Here is a 24868-nt window from a genome sequence, read left to right on the forward strand (position 1 = left end):
CGCAGACCCCATCTCTGACCTCACTCTGGCCACTTTTCCTTCAACGTGCCTCGACCTCACTCCAATTTAGCACCTCACCTGCGCTCCTCAACCATTGAGTCAGCCTTGCCTTCACTTGCACCTTGATTGTTTGCAGTGATAGTTTACCACAATTTTCCACAGAAAAAATGTTATTAATAAAGTATTTAGTTGTATATCTTGCTTTATGAGTCACCAGTAAGTCACCATCTTCAGTAACACCTTCCTAAACCAGAAGATTTGATTCCTTTTAATAATCCAGAGTGATGCCTTCATCTTCTGACAAAGATCTGCTCCTGCATTTGATGTTAATACCACTTGAAAAGTGGCATCAAACCTGCAATGCATCCTTGGGATATCTCCCAAATGTAAACAGTGGTCTCTGTGCATAACCTCATCATAGAGTATATGATGAGTTCAGCTGTTACCTGTTGCATGGCATGATCTCTCAATAATCACATTTTAAGTTGTTTTGGAGCTCCTCTGAAATGCCTATGTAGTCATCTTCCATCTTGCTCTGAACTCAAAATATGCCTAAAATTTTGTTTCATGACCATGAGGTGGCACTAGATGATGCTACATCTCTGACATCATTCATGGAGAACAGTAAATGAATGTCAATAAGTAAAACTGTGTGCAGAGTGCTCGATCATATTTAGATAATAATCAATTGGCAAACACATAAAAATTTTGTGATGTGTGAAAGAATTCTTGTCTCAATGTCCTTCCAGTAAATCATGGGCTTACTTTCTTCTGCTCAGCTATGTGAGGGAACATGTTAATGGCTAGAAGAGGCCAATTTAAGTTTTATATTTATTCATCTAAGTAACTGAAAGAAAATTATGCCAAGAAGGAAATTGTTTCAGAACAAATTGTCCATTGAAAAATCGTAATATTGCATCATTAATCTTGGGCTGTGTGTAAAAGAAGGCTCCCAAGCCACACAAATCTAAACAGAACCAAATCAACCTCACACTCAACATCAACAAGACCAAGGAATTTATTGTGGCCTCCAGGGAAGAGAAGCTGGGAGAACACAGACCAGTCTTTATTGAGGAGTCAGCAGCAGGAAGAATCAGATCCATGTTTAATATCACTGACATACAGTATGCCGTGAAATTTGTTGTTCAGTACCAGCAGTACAGTTCAATATGTATTGCAAAAACTATAAATTACAATAGGTATATAAAGAAAGAAAATAAAATTAAATAGTTAGTGCAAAAAGAGAGAAAAAATATACAGAACTAGTGTTCATGGGTTTATTATCTATTCAGAAATGTGTGTCTTCAGGCTCCTGTACCTTCTCCTTGATAGAAGCAATGAGAACAGGGCACGTCCTGAGTGATGGGGGTCCTTAATCATGGATATTACGCTTTTGATACATTGTCTTTTGAAGGTGCAACACACAGTGACCATGAAGGAGCTGGCAGAGTTTACAACCTTCTGCAGCTTTTTCCGATCCTGTGCAGTGGACAGCCTCTCCATGCCAGACGGTGATGCAATCTGTTAGAATGCTCCCTAAGGTACTTCTGTAGAAATTTGCGAGTATCTTTGGTGATGTACCAAGTCTTTTCAAGAAATCTGGCAGCTGTGATGCCTTCTTTGTAATTGCTTCAATATGTTGGCTCCAGGACAGATCCTCAGAGATGTTGACAAGCAGAAACTTGAAACTGCTCACTCTTTCCACTTCTAATCCCTTGATGAGGACTGGTGTGGGTTCTCTCGACTTCCCCTTACTGAGTTCCTTAAGAAGAGCTTTAAGTTCCTGCATGTCAGCATCTCCGAGAATCTGTCCTGGATCCAGCACATTGACGTAAACATGAATAAGTTCCACTGGTGTCTCTACTTTGTTAGGAACTTGAGGAGATTTGGCATTTCACAAAAGACCCGTGCAAGTTTCTATAGATGTAGAATGGAGAGCATTCTAAGTGGGGTTTTTTAAGAGCCTTATGTGGATCTTCCAATGTACAGGAATGCAAGTGGCTGCAGAGGGCTGTAGATTCAGCCAGCTCCATCAGGGCAGAGCCCTCCAAGTACTGAAGGCATCTTCAGCAGATGGTGCCACAAGAAGATGGCATCCTTCATTTCATAGGACATAGAATAGTAAAGCACAGTATGGGTCCTTTAGTGCAAGATATTGTACCGACCTTTTAACCTACTACTTCCTACAGAGCACATGATCTTCCATTTTTCTTTCATCCACTTGCCTATCAAAAAGTCTCTAATGTATCAGCTCATCCATCATCCCCAGCAGTACATTCCAGTCATTACTCTGATATCTCTTCTAAACCTTACTCCACTCACCTTAAAAGGATGTCCTCTCATTTAGCCATTGCTGCCCTGGGAAAAAAAGGCACTGGTCGTATACTTTACTGTTTCTCTTTCTGATTGATCAGTGTCAAAAGAAAACGCCAAATTAAATCCATTGAGATTCAATGTTGTTAAACAATAAAACATGAAAACTTCCAAGGGGGGAGGTGAGTACTTTTTACAGGCACTGTACATTGGTTGATTTAACATTCTTGTTCTTAAATAATTCATTGCAGGTTATATATAAGAATACATTAATTATATACGTAATCACGCTACCACATCAAAGATGGCGTGCCTTGTTTAAAGTAAAGACGAAGTTAAACTTGAATTTCGGACTCCCATATCTTCCTTTTAATTAGCTTAATGTTTTGAAATTACAAAACATAACAAGAGCTATTTGTTAATTTTGTAACTTACAGTAATTTTATGTTTATATATTGTACTGCTGCTGCAAAACATAAAATTTCACATCATATAAGACAGTAGTAATAAACCTGATTTGGATTTTTAAACTACATGTAACTTCAGAACCATATCAATGCTCTTAACAAACCACTTAATTCAAGGTCAAAAAGAAATGGACAAGGTATGTTGACCTAGCGAGCAGCAGACAAATCCCCTTGAAGAGTAATTTCAACAAAATCATAGCTTATCTGTCCACAATGACAAGTAATGATAATAACAAATGTTGTTCAATAACTTTGGAAAATCTTCAGGATTATTTTAAAATTAATAAGCAGTAGAGAAAGTACAGGTAACATATTACCGTAGATTCCGGACTACAGAGCGCACCTGATTAAAAGCCGCTGGCTCTAATTTTAGAAATAAAATCAATTTTTTAATTGTAAAGGCCGCATCGGATTTTAGGCCGCACCGGATTTTAGGCCGCACCGGATTTTCGGCCGCAGGTGTCCCACGTTGTAATATGAGATATTTACACAGAAAGATATTACACGTGAGGATTTTTTTAACTTTTAATTAAATCCATATGGTAACAAAAACAAATACATATTGCAAATGCTTTTTTTCGAACCGTGCCCGTACGCGGCTACTTTTAAATATACGTTGCGTATACTTCTTTACTGAACAACATTCCAATATCTCCTAACGACTGGTAAAAAAATATATATATTGCAGCCTACCAGGAAAAGTTATTGATCACCTTTAACTTAAAAGCAGAGTTCGCTCAGATCCAAAGCCGCTCGCGTAATGCGCTCCCCCCCTCCTTTCCGTTTATCGCAAACCGGCATTTTCCCACAAGACACCGCGAAACCGGGTGTGACGTCATAGCATCCCGCGATGTAGTACAGAAAACAAATATAGTTTAAACTAAGTAGGCAGCACAATGCTTCAAGTGTTTTCCATGTTGATGAGGGTGAGTACAAATGACTGATTTACAATAATTTAATTGTGAAAGTGCGCTTGATTTATCGTACAATTTCATTGGACCTCTGTGAACTACTCATCAATTTTATTGGTCTACTGTTATGAGGCAAAATGTTTACGAGGCGGCATGAAAAAAATCATGCATTAGCCGCTTCGGATTATTGGCCGCAAAGTTCAAAGCTGTTCAAAATGTGGGAAAAAAGTAGCGGCTTAAAATCCGGAATCTACGGTATTCCTCATGGTACTGATCAGATGTTGTCAATTTTTAGCAAAAATAAACATTGCTGTGGTTAGTGTGACCCTGTTGCAGCTTGGGTGTCAGTTCAGAGTTCAATCCCAGTGTCTACTGTAAGGAGTTTCTGTTTTCTCCCCACAGTCCAAAGACATGTGCATTAGTAGGTTAATTGGTCATTGTAAATAGTCCCACGATTAGGCTAGGGTTAAAATCAGGGGCTGCTAGCAACTCAGATCGAAGGGTTGGTAAGACCTATTCTGTAGTGTATTTCGAAATAAATAAATAAATAATGCCAACAAAATACAACACAAAATCCTGGTACTTTGAAAAGAGAGCGGGATAAATCTCACAATATTTATATATTGGGATGTTAAATTGAATCCCAGTATTGGTGCTTTGCAGGGAACTAACAGTATTCAAAATTGTGTTGGACACAGAGATGGAAAAGGCAATATAAATGTGATTAAGGCTAATTGCCTGGATGAAGCACTAACTTCACCACAGACTGGTTGGATGAGAGGGCATGCTAGTGTGTTTTTAACTAGATTGGGAAGTGAAAAGAGCTGATGCAGAAGTACAAACAAAAAGCCATTCACTTTTTATACAACAGCAAGATATAGTCTTACTTACACTCTGTCCTACGAGAGGAGTTTAACCCGTGCTGGTAAAGCAAACAGAAGACCAGAAGGAAGAAAATTTCTGTTATAAATACACAGCATATTAAATGCAGGCATGCTCAACTCCAGTTCTGAAATTTTGTACCAATAAAATCAATTAAACCAATTTTCAGAGTAAGTTGCAGTTGAGGACAAGTCTGTAAATTTACTTTAAGTGGAAGTTGAGTCGGGGCATCAAGGGAAATGGTGACAGGGCAGGTGTATGGGGTTGAGTGCAATTCAGGATCAGCCATGATGGAATGGTGAAGCAGACACGATGGGCTGAATGGCCTGATTCTGCTTCTGTGTCTTATGGAAGTAGAGTTCAAAGTGCTTCAATTAATAAGTTGTACATTAATTCAAATAATGCCAGATGAAGCTACAGCATAGTTTCTTCACTAATGTTGTGAATAAGTTTTTTTGTGTTTCCTTTCTCTAGAAGTCTCAGTAGGAAGAATTTCCTCCTCTAAGTGATGCACAAAAGTACAAAACTTATTAGTCTTATATCACGGTGCTTCAATACTTACCCATAACTGCTAGGGCTGTTGCTTTGGTTAGGTACTGTGCCATTAAGCTGATCACTTCTAAACTAGAACCGTCCAGGTTGCATCTGTTTATGGTTCCGGTGCCAGAACTAATCCAATATAGCTTGTTTGTGATATAATCAATTGAAAGACCTGCAAGTAAACAGTAAGAATTTTAACAAATCATTTTAAAGTAAAAACATTGTTAGAAGACAGGTTAATTATGCAATAAATTTAATTTAACTCCATTTAATAGAGAGATAGTAATATTTACTATTAGCATCAGTATTATTTTTTGACTCTGAACTAGATAACCAAAGTTACTGCAAGTCTTTCAAATTTCTTTATACTGTACTAATACACATTTTCACATTACTTCTCATATTTTGTTGTTACATAAAAAGAAACTATTTGGCCTATTGACTCTGCCAGGACTCAGATTGTTCCCACCATTCCATAGCACTAAACTCCTGGAATGGAGTCGGTGAGAATTGGGAAGGCACAACTGTGTCTCACATTGAAGTACACTCTGTGCAAAAGCAAAGTAGCTGCTGTTGCTTAGGCTAAACAATGGGAGCACTAGGATAACTGTTATTTTGGTTTTCTCTCACACATCACAGTTGTAAACCACATGATGAATTACAAATTCACATGTACTAAGCAGACGACTCCTGAAATACTTCATTAGAAAACAGTTAAGCTTTTCAATTCTGTGAGTTATTTATTGTGACTGTTGGATGGGAGTACATTACAAGTAGTCATCTGAGGAACAGAAGTGGCAAGAAAAGCCTGGAGTTGACAGAAGTAAAATAACCGAGCAAACTATAAATAAACAGTGACAGTCTAAACAATTTAATTCCAAAGTCCTAGAGCCATGATTGTGGCATGTTTGGCAATTTTATTCATGTTTACCAGGAGTCTTCACATTGCTATCTCTTGTTTTCTCCCCCAATTAATTGTCTGACATGTAGAAATATGTCACTCTGATCAAAGGCATCCAAGTTGAACTACTTGGATGCCTTTCAAAACAAATTTAAATTTTCAGTCTGCCAGAAGAGGAATGAAATCAGTAAGAGTTATCACTTACCTTAGAGTGTAGAGCACTACAGCGTGGAAATAGGCCTTTCAGCCCATCTAGCCTGTGCCAAACTGTTATTCAGCCTAGTCTCATGGACCTTCACCTGGACTATAACTCTCTATACCCCTCTCATCCATGTATGTATCCAAACTTCTCTTAAGTGTTGCAATCAAACACACAACCACTTCTGCTGGCAGCTCCTTCCATACACACACAACCCTCTAAAAGAAGAAGATCCCCCTTCAATTCTGCTGAAATATTTTACCTTTCATCCTTAACCTATGGCCTCTCATCCATCCTCAGTGGAAACAGCCTGTTGCATTTACCCTCCTTATATGCCTCATAATATTTGTATACCTCTTTGAAATCTCCCCTCACTTTCTTGCACTCCAGGGAATAAAGTTCTAACCTATTCACCCTTCAGGTCTCAAGTCCTAAAAGCATCTTTGTAAATCTTTTCAATCTTTTTGATAGCTTTTCTGTAGGTAGCTAACCAGAACATATCTTGAACTAGTTTGCCCATTCTCCTTTGACCTTTCTCATTAACACAGCATTTTTGCTCAGTGATCAGCAGTTTCTAAGATACTCAAATACCTTATATGGCACTCATTCCATGGTCACAGACATTTCGATCACATTCATTCCCCATTCTGATGTTTGGTTTGAATAACAACTGAATCTCTTGACCATGCATTGAGTTGCTGCCACATGATTGGCTAACTAGATATTTGCATTAACAAGCAGGTATACAGGTGTACCTAAAAATGACCTCTGAGTGTAGTTTCTGAATGAGAGGTTGTCCATTTATGACAGAGATGAGGAGGAATTCTTCTTTGATAAGGTTGTTAATGTTTAGAAATATCCATTGAAGTAATGAGCAAATGTTAAGGGATTGAATACAGTATATGCAAGGGGAAGGTAGAGAATACTTGGCCTATTGGGGAAACCAGGACAATGCAGAAGAGTGAGGAAAGAACAACTGATTCAAAGCTTATTGGAGTCATTATTTTACTAAATGGTGGAACACCTTAAGAAGTCAAATGTCTTCCTCCTGCTCCTATTTTGTACAGCTTCAAAGAATAATATAGCACAGAAACAGATCCTTCCTCATAACATGTCCAAGCCAACCAAATTGCTCATCTAAGTGAGGCCAGTTTTCCTGCATTTGTCCTATTTCTCGTGAAACCTTTACTATCCATAGTGTTATATTGCTAGATTATAAATGTTATGCTGTGCTACAATTGGTGCACTTAAACAAAATGAAGATGGAGAATGAAGCAAAAATTGCACTTAGTGCAACTTTAGTTTCAGCAATCTTTTGGCTAATTTTAAGAGGTTTTCTTTTAAGGAGTCTCTAATTCCAAATTACCCAAAGCCCAACGATGAATAAATTAATTATTTTGTTTAAACTAGTTAGCAGCCCTGTAAGGAGGCCTTAGTAATGCCATTCAGTTCTTTTGGATGCAAGAACACTGAAAGTGTATGTGTATGTGTTAATAACTTGACTGTGATTTTAGTTTGCTATTTACCAATACATCTACTTATAATTTAAATGTATTTCATTTATGAGTTCGAAGTATATTTATTATCAAAGTATGTGTACATTATGCAACCTTGAGATTCATCTCCTAGCGGGCAGCCATGAAACAAAGAAACAAAAGAATCCATTAAAAAGAAGACTATTTAACAACCAATGTGCAGAGAAAAAAATCATGCAAACCATAAATGCAAGCAAACAGTGCTCTGAACTTAAGTCTAGAAGGAAGGTTTGTCCATGGTCAGCGCAGAGAGGCGCATTGAGCTAAACCGGCCCATCCTTCACCTCAGGCTGACACCATGACTTATTCAATCTGGCCCAGCGCTCAAACTGTTGTCTAAGCATTGGGTTCAGTCACCTCAATATGCTCTGGGGCCTGGACCCCACCACATCGATTCCAACTGTACCTGACCTTCACGATTTGGCCCGACACTTAATCGATTGAATCGCAGGTCTTACTTGATCTCAGTGACAGGCCCACTGCCACGCCTGGCCTTGGTTCTGCCACGTCAAATGCCTCCAAGTTTAAGGGAAATTATAGACTATTGCCTACTGTGATCATTTGCCAGAAAAAGAGTGATTAACAAATTATTTAGTTGTTTTCCTTGTTTCATTGGCCACCAGCCAGAAGTTGCTGAGGGTAACTAGTGCTGCCTTTTTCTTTCAAAAATCAATTCAAATAATTTAAAATAATGTTCTTAAGCAGCGGCAGAGGGGCTGTGGAATTAAAAGTGATCATTTTGTGTGACAAGCCTATTTCTAAAGCAAAAATAAGCTGCTGGAGCAACTCAGCAGGCCCCGTATCATCTGTGGGGGTGGGGGGGGGGGGAGGAAGGAAATGCAAATGTTCTGCGTTGAGACCCAGCATCAGGATTGAGAGCGGAAAGTGAAGATAGTTAGCATCAAGAGGAGACTTGGAAGGTTGAGTCAAGGGCCGTTAGAAGATAGCTGGGCTGAGAAGGACTGAAAGATGACAGAAAAATGGATCCAGGTGTGGGGAGTTAGGAGACAGCTGGAAGGATGCTATGCAGCAACACAAGTGCTGGAATCTAATAAGTAAGGAATGTGATATTAGGAGAGAGGAAAGGCAGAATGAGCCAAATGGTGGAGGAATCCATTGGGTGAAATGTGTGGGAAGTAGGTGGATAGCACAAGAAAATGGAAGGGATGATATTTGGTGAAGGGGCTGGGGGGGTTGGGGTATGGGTAAAGGAACATAAATGGGAAGAGCAGAGGTGGATTGGAAGGAGAAAAATAGAATACAACAGGTGTGGGTTACCTGAAATTGAAATAACCAACATTCATAAATTTTCCAGGTGAAATATGATAAACCAGTCCTAATTCATGATGGGTAAGCAAATCTTCTTTTATTAGCCTTGCCCACATCTTACTGATTAGACAATAACGCTTTTCCTGGTTTAGCCCACAACCCCCTACAATACTTGGTGCACCACTCTTATCCGAGAGGTTTCACATATCATATTCCTCAATTCCAATGTGCCAGCTGCTTTTGAGAACAGTCTTTAACACTAACCTGATTGGTCATCTATGCTAATGCCATGCCAGGTCATAGCTTTATGTCCACTCTAACCTCTACTGCAACACAGGACTTCTTTTAATATTCAGCTGTGAAACAATACTGCAGTGTTCCTGTTTTGATCTATCACAAACACAAGGAATAGATATGAAATCACAACCAGACTGGATGTCTCTTGGATTTTAAACAGTTCTCCGAAGATTGTGACTGCTCTGATTAACCGATGGCCCAATTAACCAGAATCCGCTGTACTTTGTTTTGACAACTAGCTGTAGCTGAACTGGCAACCGACTAATATTACATTGCAGCAAGGAATATACTTCAGATATGTTGTACCTTGTCAGTTGTAAAAGTCTTTGAGCTAACACAAATAAAGGATGAATACAGCACCTTATAAATGTGTCTCTTCCTTTCAAATTGTGAGCATTAGCCACTAGATGCTGCACACGTTTGGTCCTTGTCTTTGAGCTTGTAATACACATAAAAGGTCGGGAATCAATTAGACAAAATTCAAAGAAAGAGTGTAGTGAATGATCATAGTGCACAATAAATTATGCTATTGCACAGAAATGAATTTTGTGGTTATTATGTGATTATGAGTGGTTAAAGATAGGTCCTATTCTGCATGGAGGTCGGTGACCAGTGGTGTGCCTCAGGGATCTGTTCTGGGACTGCTTCTCTTTGTGATTTTTATAAATGACCTGGATGAGGAAGTAGAGGGATGGGTTAGTAAATTTGCTGATGACAAAAAAGTTTGGGGGTGTTGCAGATAGTGTGGAGGGGTGTCAGAGGTTACAGTGGGACATTGGTAGGATGCAAGACTAGGCTGCGAAGTGGCAGATGGAGTTCAACCCAGATAAGTGTAAAGTGGTTCATTTTGGTAGGTCAAGTATGATGGCAGAGTACAATATTAATGTTAAGACTCTTGGCAGTGTGGAGGATCAGAGGGATCTTGGGGTCTGTGTCCATAGGACATCCAAATCTGCTGTGCAGGTTGACTGTGTGGTTAAGGAGGCATACAGTACATTGGCCTTCATCAAGCATGGGATTGAGTTCAAGAGCCGAAAGGTAGTTTTACAGCTGTATAGGATCCTGGTCAGACCCCACTTGGAGTACTGTGCTCAGTTCTGGTCGCCTCACTACAGGAAGAATGTGGAAGCTATAGAAAGGGTCAGAGGAAATTTGCAAGGATGTTGCCTGAATTGGAGAGCATGCCTTATGAGATTAGGTTGAGTGAACTCAGCCTTCTCTCCTTGGAGCGATGGAGGATGAGAGGTGACCTGATAGAGATGTATAAGATGATGAGAAGCATTGATTGTGTGGATAGTCAGAGGCTTTTTCTCAGGGCTGAAATGGTTGCCACAAAAGGGCACAGGTTTAAGGTGCTGGGGAGCAGGTACAGAGGAGATGTTAGGAGTAAGTTTTTTATGCAGCGAGTGGTGAGTGCATGGAATGGGCTGCCGGCAACTGTGGTGGACGCAGATACGATAGGGTCTTTTAAGAGACTTTTGGACAGGTTCATGGAGCTTAGAAAAATAGAGGGCTATTGGTAACCCGAGGTAATTTCTAAAGTAAGTACATGTTTGGCACAGCTTTGTGGGCTGAAGGGCCTGTATTGTGCTGCTGGTTTTCTGTGTTTCTATGTTTCTATAATCTTCCTTAAGGATGTTACAGCCAAGGGTCATCAATCATGTTTGGCAGCTTATCTAGGAGAACGAAAATTATGATCTTAAACCTCCACTGCCTTGCAGCTATACCTACTCATGGGAAAGGCTTTGGGCGTAAACCTCAAGGGAAAAATCCAGAGCTGGAGTCCCTAAGGCAGTACTACATTGAGTGTAATGTTGACTGGCAACTCCTGCAACACTGTTGATATCAAACTGTATCGGTCTCTGCCATTCCTTTGGGTTCATCAGATGCGTGAAGAGGGGGAGCTTGCTACATGGGCAACAGCTTGCTCTCCATATCGTGCAGCCCAGGCTTACATTCTAGACAGCTAGGACTCAATATCCATGGTCGACTCTGACCGACAGAGGCACTCAAATTAACTCATCATATTAGCTCGGTAAAATCAGTTGCTGTGTAAAACTCACATTCTAGGAGTAACTTTGGTTATATTTTGAAAGGAAGGGACACATACATTTATATGATGCCTTTTCATCCTTCATTGGGATAGCTCAAACAAAGTATGTTCGAAGTATAATCCCTGCAGCAATGTAACATTAGTTGGTTGCCAGCTTAGCCACAGCCTATTTCCAAAATGAGTATTTCATTAAAATAACTTTGGGATGGCATGGCGTCCTGAAAAGCAACATACAAATTGAGAGCAACACACACAAAATGCTGGAGGAACTCAGCAGGTCAGGCAACATCTATGAAAATGAATTTTCAGGCCGAGAGAAGAAGGGTCTCGACCGGAAGCATTGACTGTTTATTGATTTCCATAGATACTGCCTGACCTGCTTACGGTAGTTTCTCCAGCAGTTTGTGTTACTTTGGATTTCCAGCAACTGAAGACTTCCTCAAGTTTATATTAATTGAGATCTACAATTGTTTCTGCATCAGAGTAGTGTTATGAATGTACCACAGCTCTGAGGGGCCGAAGGGTGCGGGACCAGCCCCCTCCTTCCTGAGAATCACAAGATCGCTATTAATACGGGTCTTGGACCCAGGAAATGAGAGACAATGCAACGGATTTGACCATTGTTCTTAGAGACACCTGTGTGAATTGCGACTCTTTACTACGTGCCAGCTCTCAGGGACATGGACACCCTTGGGGAATGTGGGGTGGGGATTGTATCACCCTACCTTGATTGACATTTACAAATCTGCCAGTCACGATAAAAGGGGACAGCAGGAGGCAGTACCCCAGCGACGCACCAGAAGGAGAGACCATCACTCATCGCTCCCGTGAGGACGGGAAGCTGTTCGGGAGCCACATGTGATTCGGTTCCCCTAGCTTGGGGAACGAGTGGCTGATAACCCCGAAAAGGACTTCGAACTGACAACGGGGAACCCACGTTTCCGATTCAACGATTTGAGTCCAAAAGGCTGGCAAGTTTATTTTCTCTCTCCAACACGTGAGACTCCAGCGGTCCCCGAAAGGCTAAAAGCCTATAGGAACTTAAGAGACTTTGATATTTCCATCGGACAATAGTTTTACCCCTAGACAAACGATAGAGCTACTTCTTAATGTTGATTATTACTATACCCGCGCTTTAGATTGAGTATTGATGATGTATATTATCTGAATGTTTGTATTAACCTTACTTTTGTGCCCCTTCATAAATAAAAACGTTTAAAAATAGTACCATCAGACTTCAGCGGAACTCTCTCTCTTTGCTGGTAAGTGACCCAGTTACGGGGTTCGTAACAACATTGGGGGCTCGTCCAGGATTTGACACCAAATTGGAGGGCCAGTGAATCGGGCTTAAGTCAAAAATTTGGATCTGGTACGCGGGTAGCCAGACGGGAAACCAGCAAAGATGGACGTGGATGAATTTATGGGAAACCCGACTCTGGGGGTGCTAGAGATGGCTACCAAATTAGACTTGGTAAATCTGGCGAAGGGGTTAAGCCTCACGAAGGTGAGGTCATCAATGAAAAAGTGGGAAGTGCGAAGGGTCATAACTCAGTATTACATTGGGAAGAAGGTGTTTGCAGCTGAGGATTTGGAAAATATCCCTGAAAATGTACTAGCGAGTGGGACGGATCAGTTAGAGTTGGAGAAATTAAGGTTGGAACATGAATTTAAAGTAAAGCAGCTGGAAGCAGCTGAGAAGGAGAAGGAAAGGGTGCAGGCGTTCCAACTAAAGGAGTTAGAGGTGAAACGAGATCATGAGCTCCAGCTAAAGGGGCTGGAAGCAACTGAGAAAGAGAAGGAGAGAGAGTATGAGGAGGCATAAAAACAGAGGAAACATGACTTGGAGATGGAGAAGTTAAGGAAAGAGCGAAGAGATCAAGGGTCAGACCGAGAGGAGAGGTTTAATGTTAGTCGGGAGTTAAGGGTAGTACCTCCATTCGAAGAGACGGATGTTGATAGTTATTTCTTGCTTTTCGAAAAGGTGGCAATGAATCAGAAGTGGCCCAAAGAGCAGTGGGTGGTGTTGTTACAAAGTGTGTTAAAGGGGAAGGCACAACGAGCATATGCGGCATTGGCCGTTGAGGAAGGGGAAGCAGAGAATTATGCCAAAGTAAAGGAGACCATTCTCCAGAGTTACGAGCTAGTACCTGAAGCCTATAGACAAAGGTTCAGAAATTTACGGAAAGGGTGGAATCAAACATATACTGAGCTAGCCCATGAGAAGGGTGTGCTCTTGGACCGTTGGTGCAGCGCGGAACAGGTGGACGAGGATTATGGGCGCATCAGGGAGTTATTTTTGATTGAGGAATTAAAAGGGTGTGTTCAGGAGGAGATCCGGATGTATTTGAATGAGAAGCCGAATAAGTCCATCTCAGAAATTGCTAGGTTCACAGATGAATATGCCCTAACCCACAAGACAAAGTTTCCCTCGAATAAAAGTACCCCGAGAGACCGTGGGAACGATCGAGAAAGTCCGCCGGCTGAGGCAGAGGTCCCGCCAGGAGCTAGTGGTAAGGTTGAGGGGGAAAGGCCAGGCGGCCTGAGATTTCCGGGCTTGACCGATTTTAATTACGGAAAGGGAGGACATATTGCATCTAGGTGCTTTGCTCCGAGAAAGGAGCCAGAAAAAGGGAAAGCAGCGGTCCCTATCGGGTGTGCAATGGTAATCAGAAAATCGGCAAGAGGGTCCCGGGTAAGCAGAGAGCGCGAGGGGTTTGAGATTTATCTGTCACATGGAACCGTGTCTTTGAGGGAGGGGGACCCACCAATTCCCGTAACGATTTGGAGAGACACGGGGGCAGAGCTATGATTAATTAGCGGTAACGTGGTAAAATTTGGACCTCAGATGGGAGAGGTAGCCCTGAGAGGAATAGGAAAATGGAAAGAAGTGGTGTCCTTACGTAAGGTCATTTTGGATTGTGAGCTGGTGTATGGATCAGTTGAAATAGGGGTGCCATCAGAATTCCCGAGAACCGACGTGGACGTCCTCCTTGGGAACGATTTAGCAGGGGGTAAGGTTTGGTCAGCCATGACTATGACCCGCCGACCAGTGCGTGTTGAGGGCCCACCCCTAGCGCCCCCGAGCGATACCGCATGCGCAGTCACTCGTAGCCTGTCGAGAGCGGCAGCTGAGATCAGGAGCAGTTTAAAATTGGCCAGTTTTGATTTGGCCGAGACGTCTTTACCGACCCTGTGACACGAGGGTTTAGAGGGTGGTAAAACGAGGAATAGTAAAGTGAAAGGGGGTAAGGGAGAGGAGATAGATCTTCCCTTAGCGAAGAGAAAGGTCCTAGAGGTAGGAAATAAAGATGAGAAACAGATAAAGCTGTTAAAAGGTCCAGAGTTGGACATGGATGATCTGTCTGGGGTGGCAGCCCTGTTTGAAGAAGTTGAGAGTTATAAAGGTGTTCCCGATAATGAGATGAGGGCAGTCCTAGATGAAAAGGATGCCACTACCTTGGAGAGGTCTGCTGGGTTGGCAGATGAGGTTGTTTCAGCCCGCGGGGTTGAGTTTACTCCGGAAGGGAGTTGCCCAGAGAGTAGCTGGGAGGAGCAAGGGAATTTGGAATTTGAAAAAGGTACGAGTATTGAAAGCCTGGAAGAGGTCAATGTCCCGTTTGAGAGTGTCCAAGATGGGGATGCACATGGTTCCGAGCCTAGTCACGGAGCTCAGAAAAGTTCTGAGGTATCTGATTCAACTGAACGAGACGGCTGTCCTTTTGGGTCAGATAGACTGGGTTCAGTGAAGACAGGGTTAACCCTGGTAATTGGGGGAAGTGAGGGTTCCCAGGTGTTTGTACATGAAGGGGTGGTGAACCTTAAAGTGGAACTCGACCATGGGGGGATAAATATTATTATTGAAGGGAACGGAAAGTTTGTAGTTCCCAAATCGAATGAAAAAATTTTAAACCCTGCAGCTCGCTTACAGAGTAAGCCGGGAGCTGCCGGGGCCCGACATGCTATTGTTATTCTAGGGTGTGGGGTGAACAGGCAGCACTTGACATGCTGTCTGGACAAAGCAGGATCGCTTGCAGATCTTAAATTGGAAACTAATAGCATGACGGGTCCTGAAGAGAAAAAATAGCAACTTGCTTAAAACTAAAGAATTGGGTAGAAATGAACTAGGTCTGGGATCCGGTGTTGATAAGATAACTCCTATGAATCAGGCGGACGGGAGTTTACCCCGCCAAACTACTCGAGTTCCTCCCATAAAAACTCACCGGAAAAAAGGTGATGGTTAATGGGGGCGCCATTTTTAAATAGGAAAACTGGCTGTACGGGATTTTGACAAAGCATCTGAATAACAAAGACAACCCCCTTGGAACCTGCCTGTTAAGTTGAATTCTGATGCTACCAGCCTTTAGTCAGGTACAAGAGAAAAAAAAATTAAAGGAAGTGCCGCTGTACTCGTTACCTGTTTAGATGCTGAATTAAATGTATGACTGTATAGCTCTGTAGTGAAAAGAAAAGCTTGTGTATTGTGTTAGATTCTAAAATCCTGTAAGACTCTGTACTACTTCGTTTTCACTGCTGGTGAAAACACTTTGAAGAAAGGGGTTGTTATGAATGTACCACAGCTCTGAGGGGCCGAAGGGTGCGGGACCAGCCCCCTCCTTCCTGAGAATCACAAGATCGCTATTAATTCGGGTCTTGGACCCAGGAAATGAGAGACAATGCACCGGATTTGACCATTGTTCTTAGAGACACCTGTGTGAATTGCAAATCTTTACTACGTGCCAGCTCTCAGGGACATGGACACCCTCGGGCAATGTGGGGCGGGGATTGTATCACCCTACCTTGATTGACATCTACCAATCTGCCAGTCACAATAAAAGTGGACAGCAGGAGGCAGTACCCCAGCGACGCACCAGAAGGAGACACCATTGCTCATCGCTCCCGGGAGGGCGGGAAGCTGTTCGGGAGCCACGTGTGATTCGGTTCCCCTAGCTTGGGGAACGAGTGGCTGATAACACCGAAAAGGACTTCGAACTGACAACGGGGAACTCACGTTCCCGATTCAACGAGTTGAGTCCAAAAGGCTGACAAGTTTATTTTCTCTCTCCAACACGTGAGACCCCAGTGGTCCCTGAAAGGCTAAAAGCCTGTAGGAACTTCAGAGACTTTGATATTTCCATCGGACAATAGTTTTACCCCTAGACAAACGATAGAGCTACTTCTTAATGTTGATTATTACTATACCCGCGCTTTAGATTGAGTATTGACGATGTATATTATCTGAATGTTTGTATTAACCTTACTTTTGTGCCCCTTCATAAATAAAAACGTTTAAAAATAGTACCATCAGACTTCAGCGGACCTCTCTCTCTTTGCTGGTAGGTGACCCAGTTACGGGGTTCGTAACAGTAGATATATAGCAATAATCTAGTACCTCCTTCATAAATAATAATTTCACAAATCTCTAATAATTTACTAAAGCAATTGTGCATAAGTGATAAGATTAGCACAATATGGAATATTTCTACGGGATAATTAATTTCACAGCTGTTGGAGATGCATTGAACGATCCTAATTATTCTGCAGCATGATTGGCCATTAACACTCAGTCCACAACAGTGTTGTTAAAACTGCAATTGCAGTGTGTGAAATGGTTTATTTGCAATTGGTTCATTTATGCTACATTGTTTGTCATTTTGAAGTAATACGAAGCAGAAGTTATCAACTATTTTAAATAAAAATGAAACAATCAGCGCAGAAATATTAAATATCTTCAGCAGTTAATGAATTGCATAGTTGGTGGAGAGGCAATAAAGAACTGGATCACTCTGCTTCATGAATGGCCACCTGCAACCAGACACAATGAGTGAGGCTGCTGTTAAAATCACAACATGTGAACTGGCATATTTGCATATTGCACATTTGTGCTATTTCGCTAGTCATGCCAAAATAATTACAAACTCAGGTTATAAACTATTTTAGAATAAAAAAAATGATTGGTTGTAGAAGAAAATGAAAGACACTCTGCCAAATCCTATTCTTTGCACAAAGCCCAATAGCAAATCAAACCCATATGTTTTATTTATTAGCTTGCTCAAAAACAATGAAGTCTGGCTGTAATGTTGCATTCTGCTTATCCTTGAACTGGCACAGATGAACTTATTTCATGTTTAAATTCTCCATCATCAATAGATCATACATTTATACAAAATGGAAGAGAAGCAGCCAGCTTTCAATTTTTACCACTTTTGCATCGAGTCAGTGGGGCATTAATAGCCTCGGGGTTGGATTGGTGGCCTAAGCATTGTGTAAATATCCATCTGGCTCCATTTTCTAGAGAAGAAAAGTATATTCATTTATGGACTATTATTTGCATCTATTCTTTTGTAATTCTAAACAGGTTTACAGGCAGTGAAGCAGTTCTGTAGTGCAGTCAGCATTAAAGGTCTCGGTAGAGGGCACTCTTCCTCCGTTAGCTTGTAGGTCACCCTTGGGAAAGGTGCATCACCTGCTTAGTCCCCAATAATCTCTGATTATTGATAATGGCAGGGGTCACCTGTCTCCTAAAGACACTGCCCAGAAGAAGGCAATGGCAAACCACTACTGTGTGATTGCCAAGGACAATCGTGGTTATGGAAAGACTGTGATCGCCACATCATATAACATGACACATAACGAACGAGTATTTGTATACTGCATGTTCCAACAAACAGTTATATAGCAGTTTACCTCTACGTAATAATATTACCTCAAACAAAAGCAGGCAAAACTTCTCATTAAATTAATCTTAGTTTAAAACTCTTATTATTTCTTTTTATTTCCTCTGTTGAATTGTCTCTTAGAATTAGGGATTAAGGAATGGATTCTGAAAGGTATGAGATAGAAACTGAATAGGTTCAACAAACAAGGATTTTCTTTTCTCAATATCTAAATCCGGTGAATTTTTCACTTTCAACAGAATTAATTTAGCAGACACACTATTTACATTTTCAATGCATTTTAAATTAATTCTTTCAATGGTATTGAATAAATTCTCACATTACCTGGGACTTATATAAATTAGCAGTTCAACCTTATATATCAGTAGACTGACTTCAGTTTGTAGTGCTATAGTTACTGAATGTGTTTTAAAGTTACCTAATAACTCAAGGTTGAACTCTATGTTTAGAAATTTGATTGACAAGGGAAAATACACTTATACAAATTATATTTATGCAAAATAAATACCTAGCACTTAGTGATTCTAGTCTTTCATTTTTTCAGCAAATAAAATGCATTGCAACTATACAGTGTACTATGATGGACTGCAGCTCTACATTTTGAAAGAAAGACTAGCAATAAAATCTATATTAGACGTATTGAGTGATATTACCTAAGCAAATCTTTAGTTGATAATTTCATTTTCCTTTATTGTTTTCCATTATCATCATAATATTTTCATTCAGTATAATCACACTCTTGAATAGTAAAGCCAACAAGAAGTAGTGGGTACAGCTCAGTCCATTACAGGTAAAGCCCTGCCAACCATTGAAAACATCTACATGGAGTGCAGATACAGGAAAGCAGCATTCATCATCAAGGACGTCTACCATGCTCTCTTCTTGCTGCAGCATCAAGAGGGGTTACAAGGGCCTTGGGGCTCACACCACCAGGGTCAGGAACAGTTACTACCCCTCAACCATCAGGCTCTTGAATCAGAGGGGACAACTTTACTCAGCTTCACTCACACCATCACAGAACTAGAGAGGGGAGTAACAAATTAAAAGTATTATATATGAATGCACGAAGCATAAGGAATAAAGTGGATGAGCTTGAGGGTCAGTTGGAAATTGGCAAGTACGATGTTGTGGGAATAACAGAGACGTGGCTTCAAGCGGACAGGGCCTGGGAAATTAATATTCAAGGATATACATCTTATCGAAAGGACAGACTGACTGGCAGAGGGGGTGGGGTGGCTCTGTTGGTGAGGAATGATATTCAGTCCCTTGCCGGGGGGGACATAGAATCTGGGGATGTAGAGTCAGTATGGATAGAACTGAGAAATTCTAAGGGTAGAAAGACCCTAATGGGAGTTATCTACAGGCCCCCAAACAGCAGTCTGGGTGTAAGTTGAATAAAGAGTTAAAATTGGCATGTCGCAAAGGTTGTCATACAGTTGTCATGAGGGATTTCAACATGCAGGTAGACTGGGAGAATCAGAATGGTACTGGACCCCAAGAAAGGGAGTTTGTGGAGTGCCTTTGAGATGGATTCTTAGAACAGCTTGGACTGGAGCCTACCAGGGAGAAGGCAATTCTAGATTTAGTGTTGTGCAATAAACCAGATTTGATCAGGGACCTCGAGGTAAAGGAACCATTAGAAAGTACTGACCATAATATGATATGTTTTAACCTACAATTTGAGAAGGAGAAGGGAAAATCGGATGTATCAGTATTACAGTTGAACAAAGGGAACTATGGAGCTATGAGGGAGGAGCTGGCCAAATTTCAATGGAACAATACCCTAGCAGGGAAGACAGTGGAACAACAATGGCAAGTATTTCTGGGAATAATGCAGAAGGTGCAGGATCGGTTCATTCCAAAGAGGAAGAAAGATCCTAAGGGGATTAAGGGGTGGCCATGGCTGATGAGGGAAGTAAAGGGCAGTATAAATATAAAAGAGAAGAAGTATAACATAGCAAAGATGAGTAGGAAACCGGAGGACTGGGAAGCTTTTAAAGAGCAACAAAAGATAACAAAAAAGGCAATATGCCAAGAAAAAATGAGGTACAAAGGTAAAATAGCCAAGAATATAAAGGAGGATAGTAAAAGCTTCTTTAGGTATGTGAATAGCAAAAAAATAGTTAAGACCAAAATTGGGCCATTGAAGACAGAAACGGGTGAATTTATTATGGGGAACAAGGAAATGGCAGACGAGTTGAACAGGTACTTTGGATCTGTCTTCACTAGGGAAGACACAAACAATCTCCCAAGATGTAATAGTGGCCAAAGGAACTAGGATAAAGGATGAACTGAAGGAAATTTATATTAGGCAAGAAACGGTGTTGGATAGACTGTTGAGTCTGAAGACTGATAAGTCCCCGGGACCTGATGGTCTGCATCCCAGGGTACTTAAAGAGGTGGCTCTAGAAATCGTGGATGCATTGGTAATCATTTTCCAATGTTCTATAGATTCAGGAACAGTTCCTGCTGATTGGAGGGTGGCTAATGTTGTCCCACTTTTCAAGAAAGGAGGGAGAGAGAAAACAGGGAATTATAGACCCGTTAGCCTGACGTCAGTGGTGGGAAAGATGCTGGAGTCAATTATAAAAGAGGAAATTATGACACATTTGGATAGCAGTAGAAGGATCAATCTGAGTCAGCATGGATTTATGAAGGGAAAATCATGCTTGACTAATCTTCTGGAGTTTTTTGAGGATGTAACTATGAAAATGGACAAGGGAGAGGCAGTGGATGTAGTGTACCTGGATTTCCAGAAAGCTTTTGATAAAGTCCAACATAGGAGATTAGTGGGCAAAATTAGGGCACATGGTATTGGGGGCAGAGTACTGACATGGATTGAAAATTGGCTGGCTGACAGGAAACAAAGAGTAGCGATTAACGGGTCCCTTTTGGAATGGCAGGCTGTGACCAGTGGGGTACCGTAAGGTTCAGTGCTGGGATCACAGCTGTTTACAATATACATTAATGATTTAGATGAAGGGATTAAAAGTAACATTAGCAAATTTGCCGATGACACAAAGCTGGGTGGCAGTGTGAAATGTCAGGAGGATGTTATGAGAATGCAGGGTGACTTGGACAGGTTGGGTGAGTGGGCAAATGTATGGCAGATGCAGTTTAATGTGGATAACTGTGAGGTTATCCACTTTGGTGGCAAGAACAGGAAGGCAGATTACTATCTAAATGGAGTCAAGTTAGGAAAAGGGGAAGTACAACGAGATCTAGGTGTTCTTGTACATCAGTCAATGAAAGCAAGCATGCAGGTACAGCAGGCAGTGAAGAAAGCTAATGGCATGCTGGCCTTTATAACAAGAGGAATTGAGTATAGGAGTAAAGAGGTCCTTCTGCAGCTGTACAGGACCCTGGTGATACCCCACCTGGAGTATTGTGTGCAGTTTTGGTCTCCAAATTTGAGGAAGGACATTCTTGCTATTGAGGGAGTGCAGCGTAGGTTCACAAGGTTAATTCCCGGAATGGCAGGACTGTCATATGTTGAAAGATTGGAGCGACTGGGCTTGTATACACTGGAATTTAGAAGGATGAGAGGGGATCTGATTGAAACATACAAGATTATTAAGGGATTGGACACGCTGGAGGCAGGAAGCATGTTCCCACTGATGGGTGAGTCCAGAACTAGAGGCCACAGTTTAAGAATAAGGGGTAGGCCATTTAGAACAGAGATGTGGAAAAACTTTTTCACCCAGAGAGTGGTGGATATGTGGAATGCTCTGCCCCAGAAGGCAGTGGAGGCCAAGTCTCTGGATGCTTTCAAGAGAGAGTTAGATTGAGCTCTTATAGATATTGGGGTCAAGGGATATAGGGAGAGTGCAGGAACGGGGTACTGATTGTGTATGATCAGCCATGATCACAGTGAATGGCGGTGCTGGCTAGAAGGGCTGAATGGCCTACTCCTGCACCTACAGTCTATTGTCTATTAACTGTTCCTACAACCGGTGAACTCACTTTCAAGGACTCCATATGTAATGTTCTCAATATTTATTGTTTATTTATGATGATGATTATTGTTATTTCTTTTTTTCTTTCTTTTTGTACTTGCACAGTTTTTTGTGTCTTTTGCGCATTGGTTGTTTGTCTGTCCTGTAGTGTGCAGTCTTTCATTGATTTAATTGTGTTTCTTGTATTTACTATGAATGCCCACCAGAAGATGAATCCCAGGGTTCTTTAAGGTGACAAAAGCAGTACTGTGCAAAAGCCTAGAGCACGCTAGGGTGCCTAAGACTTTTGCACGGCACTGTGGTGAACATTCAGTCCATGATGACAGACAGGAAAAGCTCATTTAACTCAACAGCCATTTTTACATCCCACCATAATCCCACAAAAGCATTTTAAAACAAGAACAAGAAATAGCGTTCACCACTAGGAATGCTGGAGCAGGCTGTAGACCGCACCCCTTCCCCCAGAGCATCGGACTGCCCCCACCTGAGGGGACAGCCATCCCTGGCAACCTCAAGAGTGCACAACCAAGTGCATGAGACCTGGTGTTGGTTGACACTGCCACCTGGGGCACTGTGGGGTGTCTGTAGCCCCTTCGGGGAGGTTCTGTTTGGTGAGGCAAGAGGTAGGGCCCTGAAAGCGTCACTTCCTCCCTTCAGTCTTGTTGGGTTGGTGGTGGCTGAGGGCCGATACAGTGGCAGCCGGGCCCAATGCAGTACGACTGCCTACCGCTGCTCAGGCAATGGCACCCGGTATACCATACTGGAGATGTGGTCAAGCACCTCTCCCAGCCCCTTCCAGCAGCTTCCAAGCCTAGGGTTTACTCCTTTCTTCTGGGTGGGGCAGTAGATCCATACTGGAGCCCCCACCATCTGCCGCTACATTGACACCCTAGATTGGTGGGCCGGCCCCTTCTGAGACATGCAGTTATCACAGCAGTGCACAAACAGCTCCACATCCCGCCTGTACCCAGGCCAGTATAAGTGAACATGCAGTTTGCCCAAAGTCTTTATGACCCTGGAATGGCTGCACCCCCCCCCCCCACCCCCCACCATCAGCATGTACACTGACTGCAAAACCGTGAAATAGAGTCTTTGGGGGACCACCAGCTATGGGAGATGTCTGCCACCATGGGAAAGTACCATTGCTGGAACAACAACCTGTTGCGCATATCCAGTGTGGCCCACTGAGTGTACAGAGCTTTGATCTCTGGATCCAGGGCAGAGACCTCTGCCGACTCCAGCAGCCTTCCAGCACTAGGCCATTCCCTCACACAGGCCAGCATGGGGTCGCTCACCAGCTTGCTGCAGTGCAGCTGGTCAATGGTGGGGAGGTCTACCTTGTTCAGCTGTGTTACATTGGGCCTCTGTGGGGTGTGCTGCATTGCAGTGGGCTGCTGAGGTTGCTGCACCCTCCTGGTCTACTTCCAGGAGCTTCCCTGCCCCAGAGCCACAGCTTCAGCACTGAGGTGAAGTGTTGCCCCCAATGCATTCACACGGACCCCCCAGGCGGACAGCAGGTCCGGCCCAGTGACGCAGAACTCCCGGGTGTTGGCTAACCACCCCACCATGTTCTTCCCCACTGCGACGCACAGTCTCTTCTCTCTCATCACTGCACAGTCACCAGTGACCATAGCCAGGTGGACTGCTGTCGTTGTTCACCCAGGCGGGGAAGGCTGGTCCATGTTCCGGAGGACAAGTGGATGTATGATGGTGATAACTGACCCTGTGTCCACCAGCATACATAACAGCAGCAATACTGTACGTAGCTGATGATAGACCTGATTTTGATAAGGGTCTCTATTGTGAAATGAGAGTGGGAAGGGAGCAGCAAGAGGGGAATTATGTTTGGTAAAAGGGGAAGGGAGAGGGGAAGGAGTGGGAAGCACCAGTAAGACACTTTGTAATGATCAATAAGCCAATTGCTTGGAATCAAATGGCCTTGCCTGGTGTCTCAGGGCTGGGATGTCTGTACCCGCACAACCCACCCCCCCCCCACCCTCAACTCTGGCACTCCTTCTCTGCCACCTGTCCCCCACCCCTCCCGCAGTGTTCCACCCTTACCATTCCCAACATCCTTTGCTCCTACCAGATGTACAATCTCACTCTCTGCTTCACATTGACAAATACAGTACTGTGCAAAGGCACTTTGATAAAAAATTTACTTTGAACTTTGAAACTTAAAGGCCATGCAAATGCAGGTTCTTACAAGGTCAGAGATTAGCAGCCCAAAAGACTATCAGTTTATTATTTCTTGATTTTCTTTCACAACATAACATGCAGAAACATATAATGAAGCATTTTTACTGTTTCTACTTCTTCTGGTTATATTTATTGGATGCCAATCAAAGCAAAACATGCTTTCCACATTACTTCTGCAAATTAATTATAATTGAACCTGCAAACAGAATGAGAAAATGATGCTTAATCTAGACAAAACTGGAACCATATATACACAGCTCTCCAGCTTTTCAGCATCCTAGCAAAGGCAAAAAGAGAATATTGTGTATTCTCTCAAGAGAGAAGAAACTGGGAAATACCCGAAGGAACTCATCAGTGAGTCAAGCAAGGAAGCATAAAACCACAATAGGGAATGGCCTAATTCCACCCAAAACAAACTAAACGCAGTAAGTGGCGACACAAGAGACTGTGAATGCCATCATCTGAAACAAAAGTGTTAGAACCTGGAGCACTGCTCAATAGGTTAGGTAAAATATGTTGAGGCAAGTAAGACCATAAGACTTATTCTAGCTGGACATCTATTATTAGTGGTGTTCCATAAGGATCTGTACTGTGATCCCTGCTTTTCTGATGTATATAGTTGACCTAGATGAAAATGTAGATGGTTAGGTTAGTAGCTTTGCAGATGATGCA

At 42.2% G+C, this 24868-nt stretch overlaps 1 protein-coding gene across 1 annotated transcript in view; it reads right to left on the reverse strand.

Annotated features, from left to right (window-relative positions):
- Positions 1-24868, reverse strand: part of LOC140714547 (low-density lipoprotein receptor-related protein 1-like) — a 1940354-nt gene that overhangs the window by 512865 nt on the left and 1402621 nt on the right. The window contains exon 32 of the mRNA XM_073025830.1: positions 5136-5285. Within this exon, the coding sequence (XP_072881931.1) occupies positions 5136-5285 (150 nt within the window). The remainder of the gene's footprint in view (positions 1-5135; positions 5286-24868) is intronic.

The sequence above is a fragment of the Hemitrygon akajei genome, chromosome 2 (genome assembly GCF_048418815.1).
Source record: "Hemitrygon akajei chromosome 2, sHemAka1.3, whole genome shotgun sequence".
Lineage (NCBI taxonomy): Eukaryota > Metazoa > Chordata > Chondrichthyes > Myliobatiformes > Dasyatidae > Hemitrygon > Hemitrygon akajei.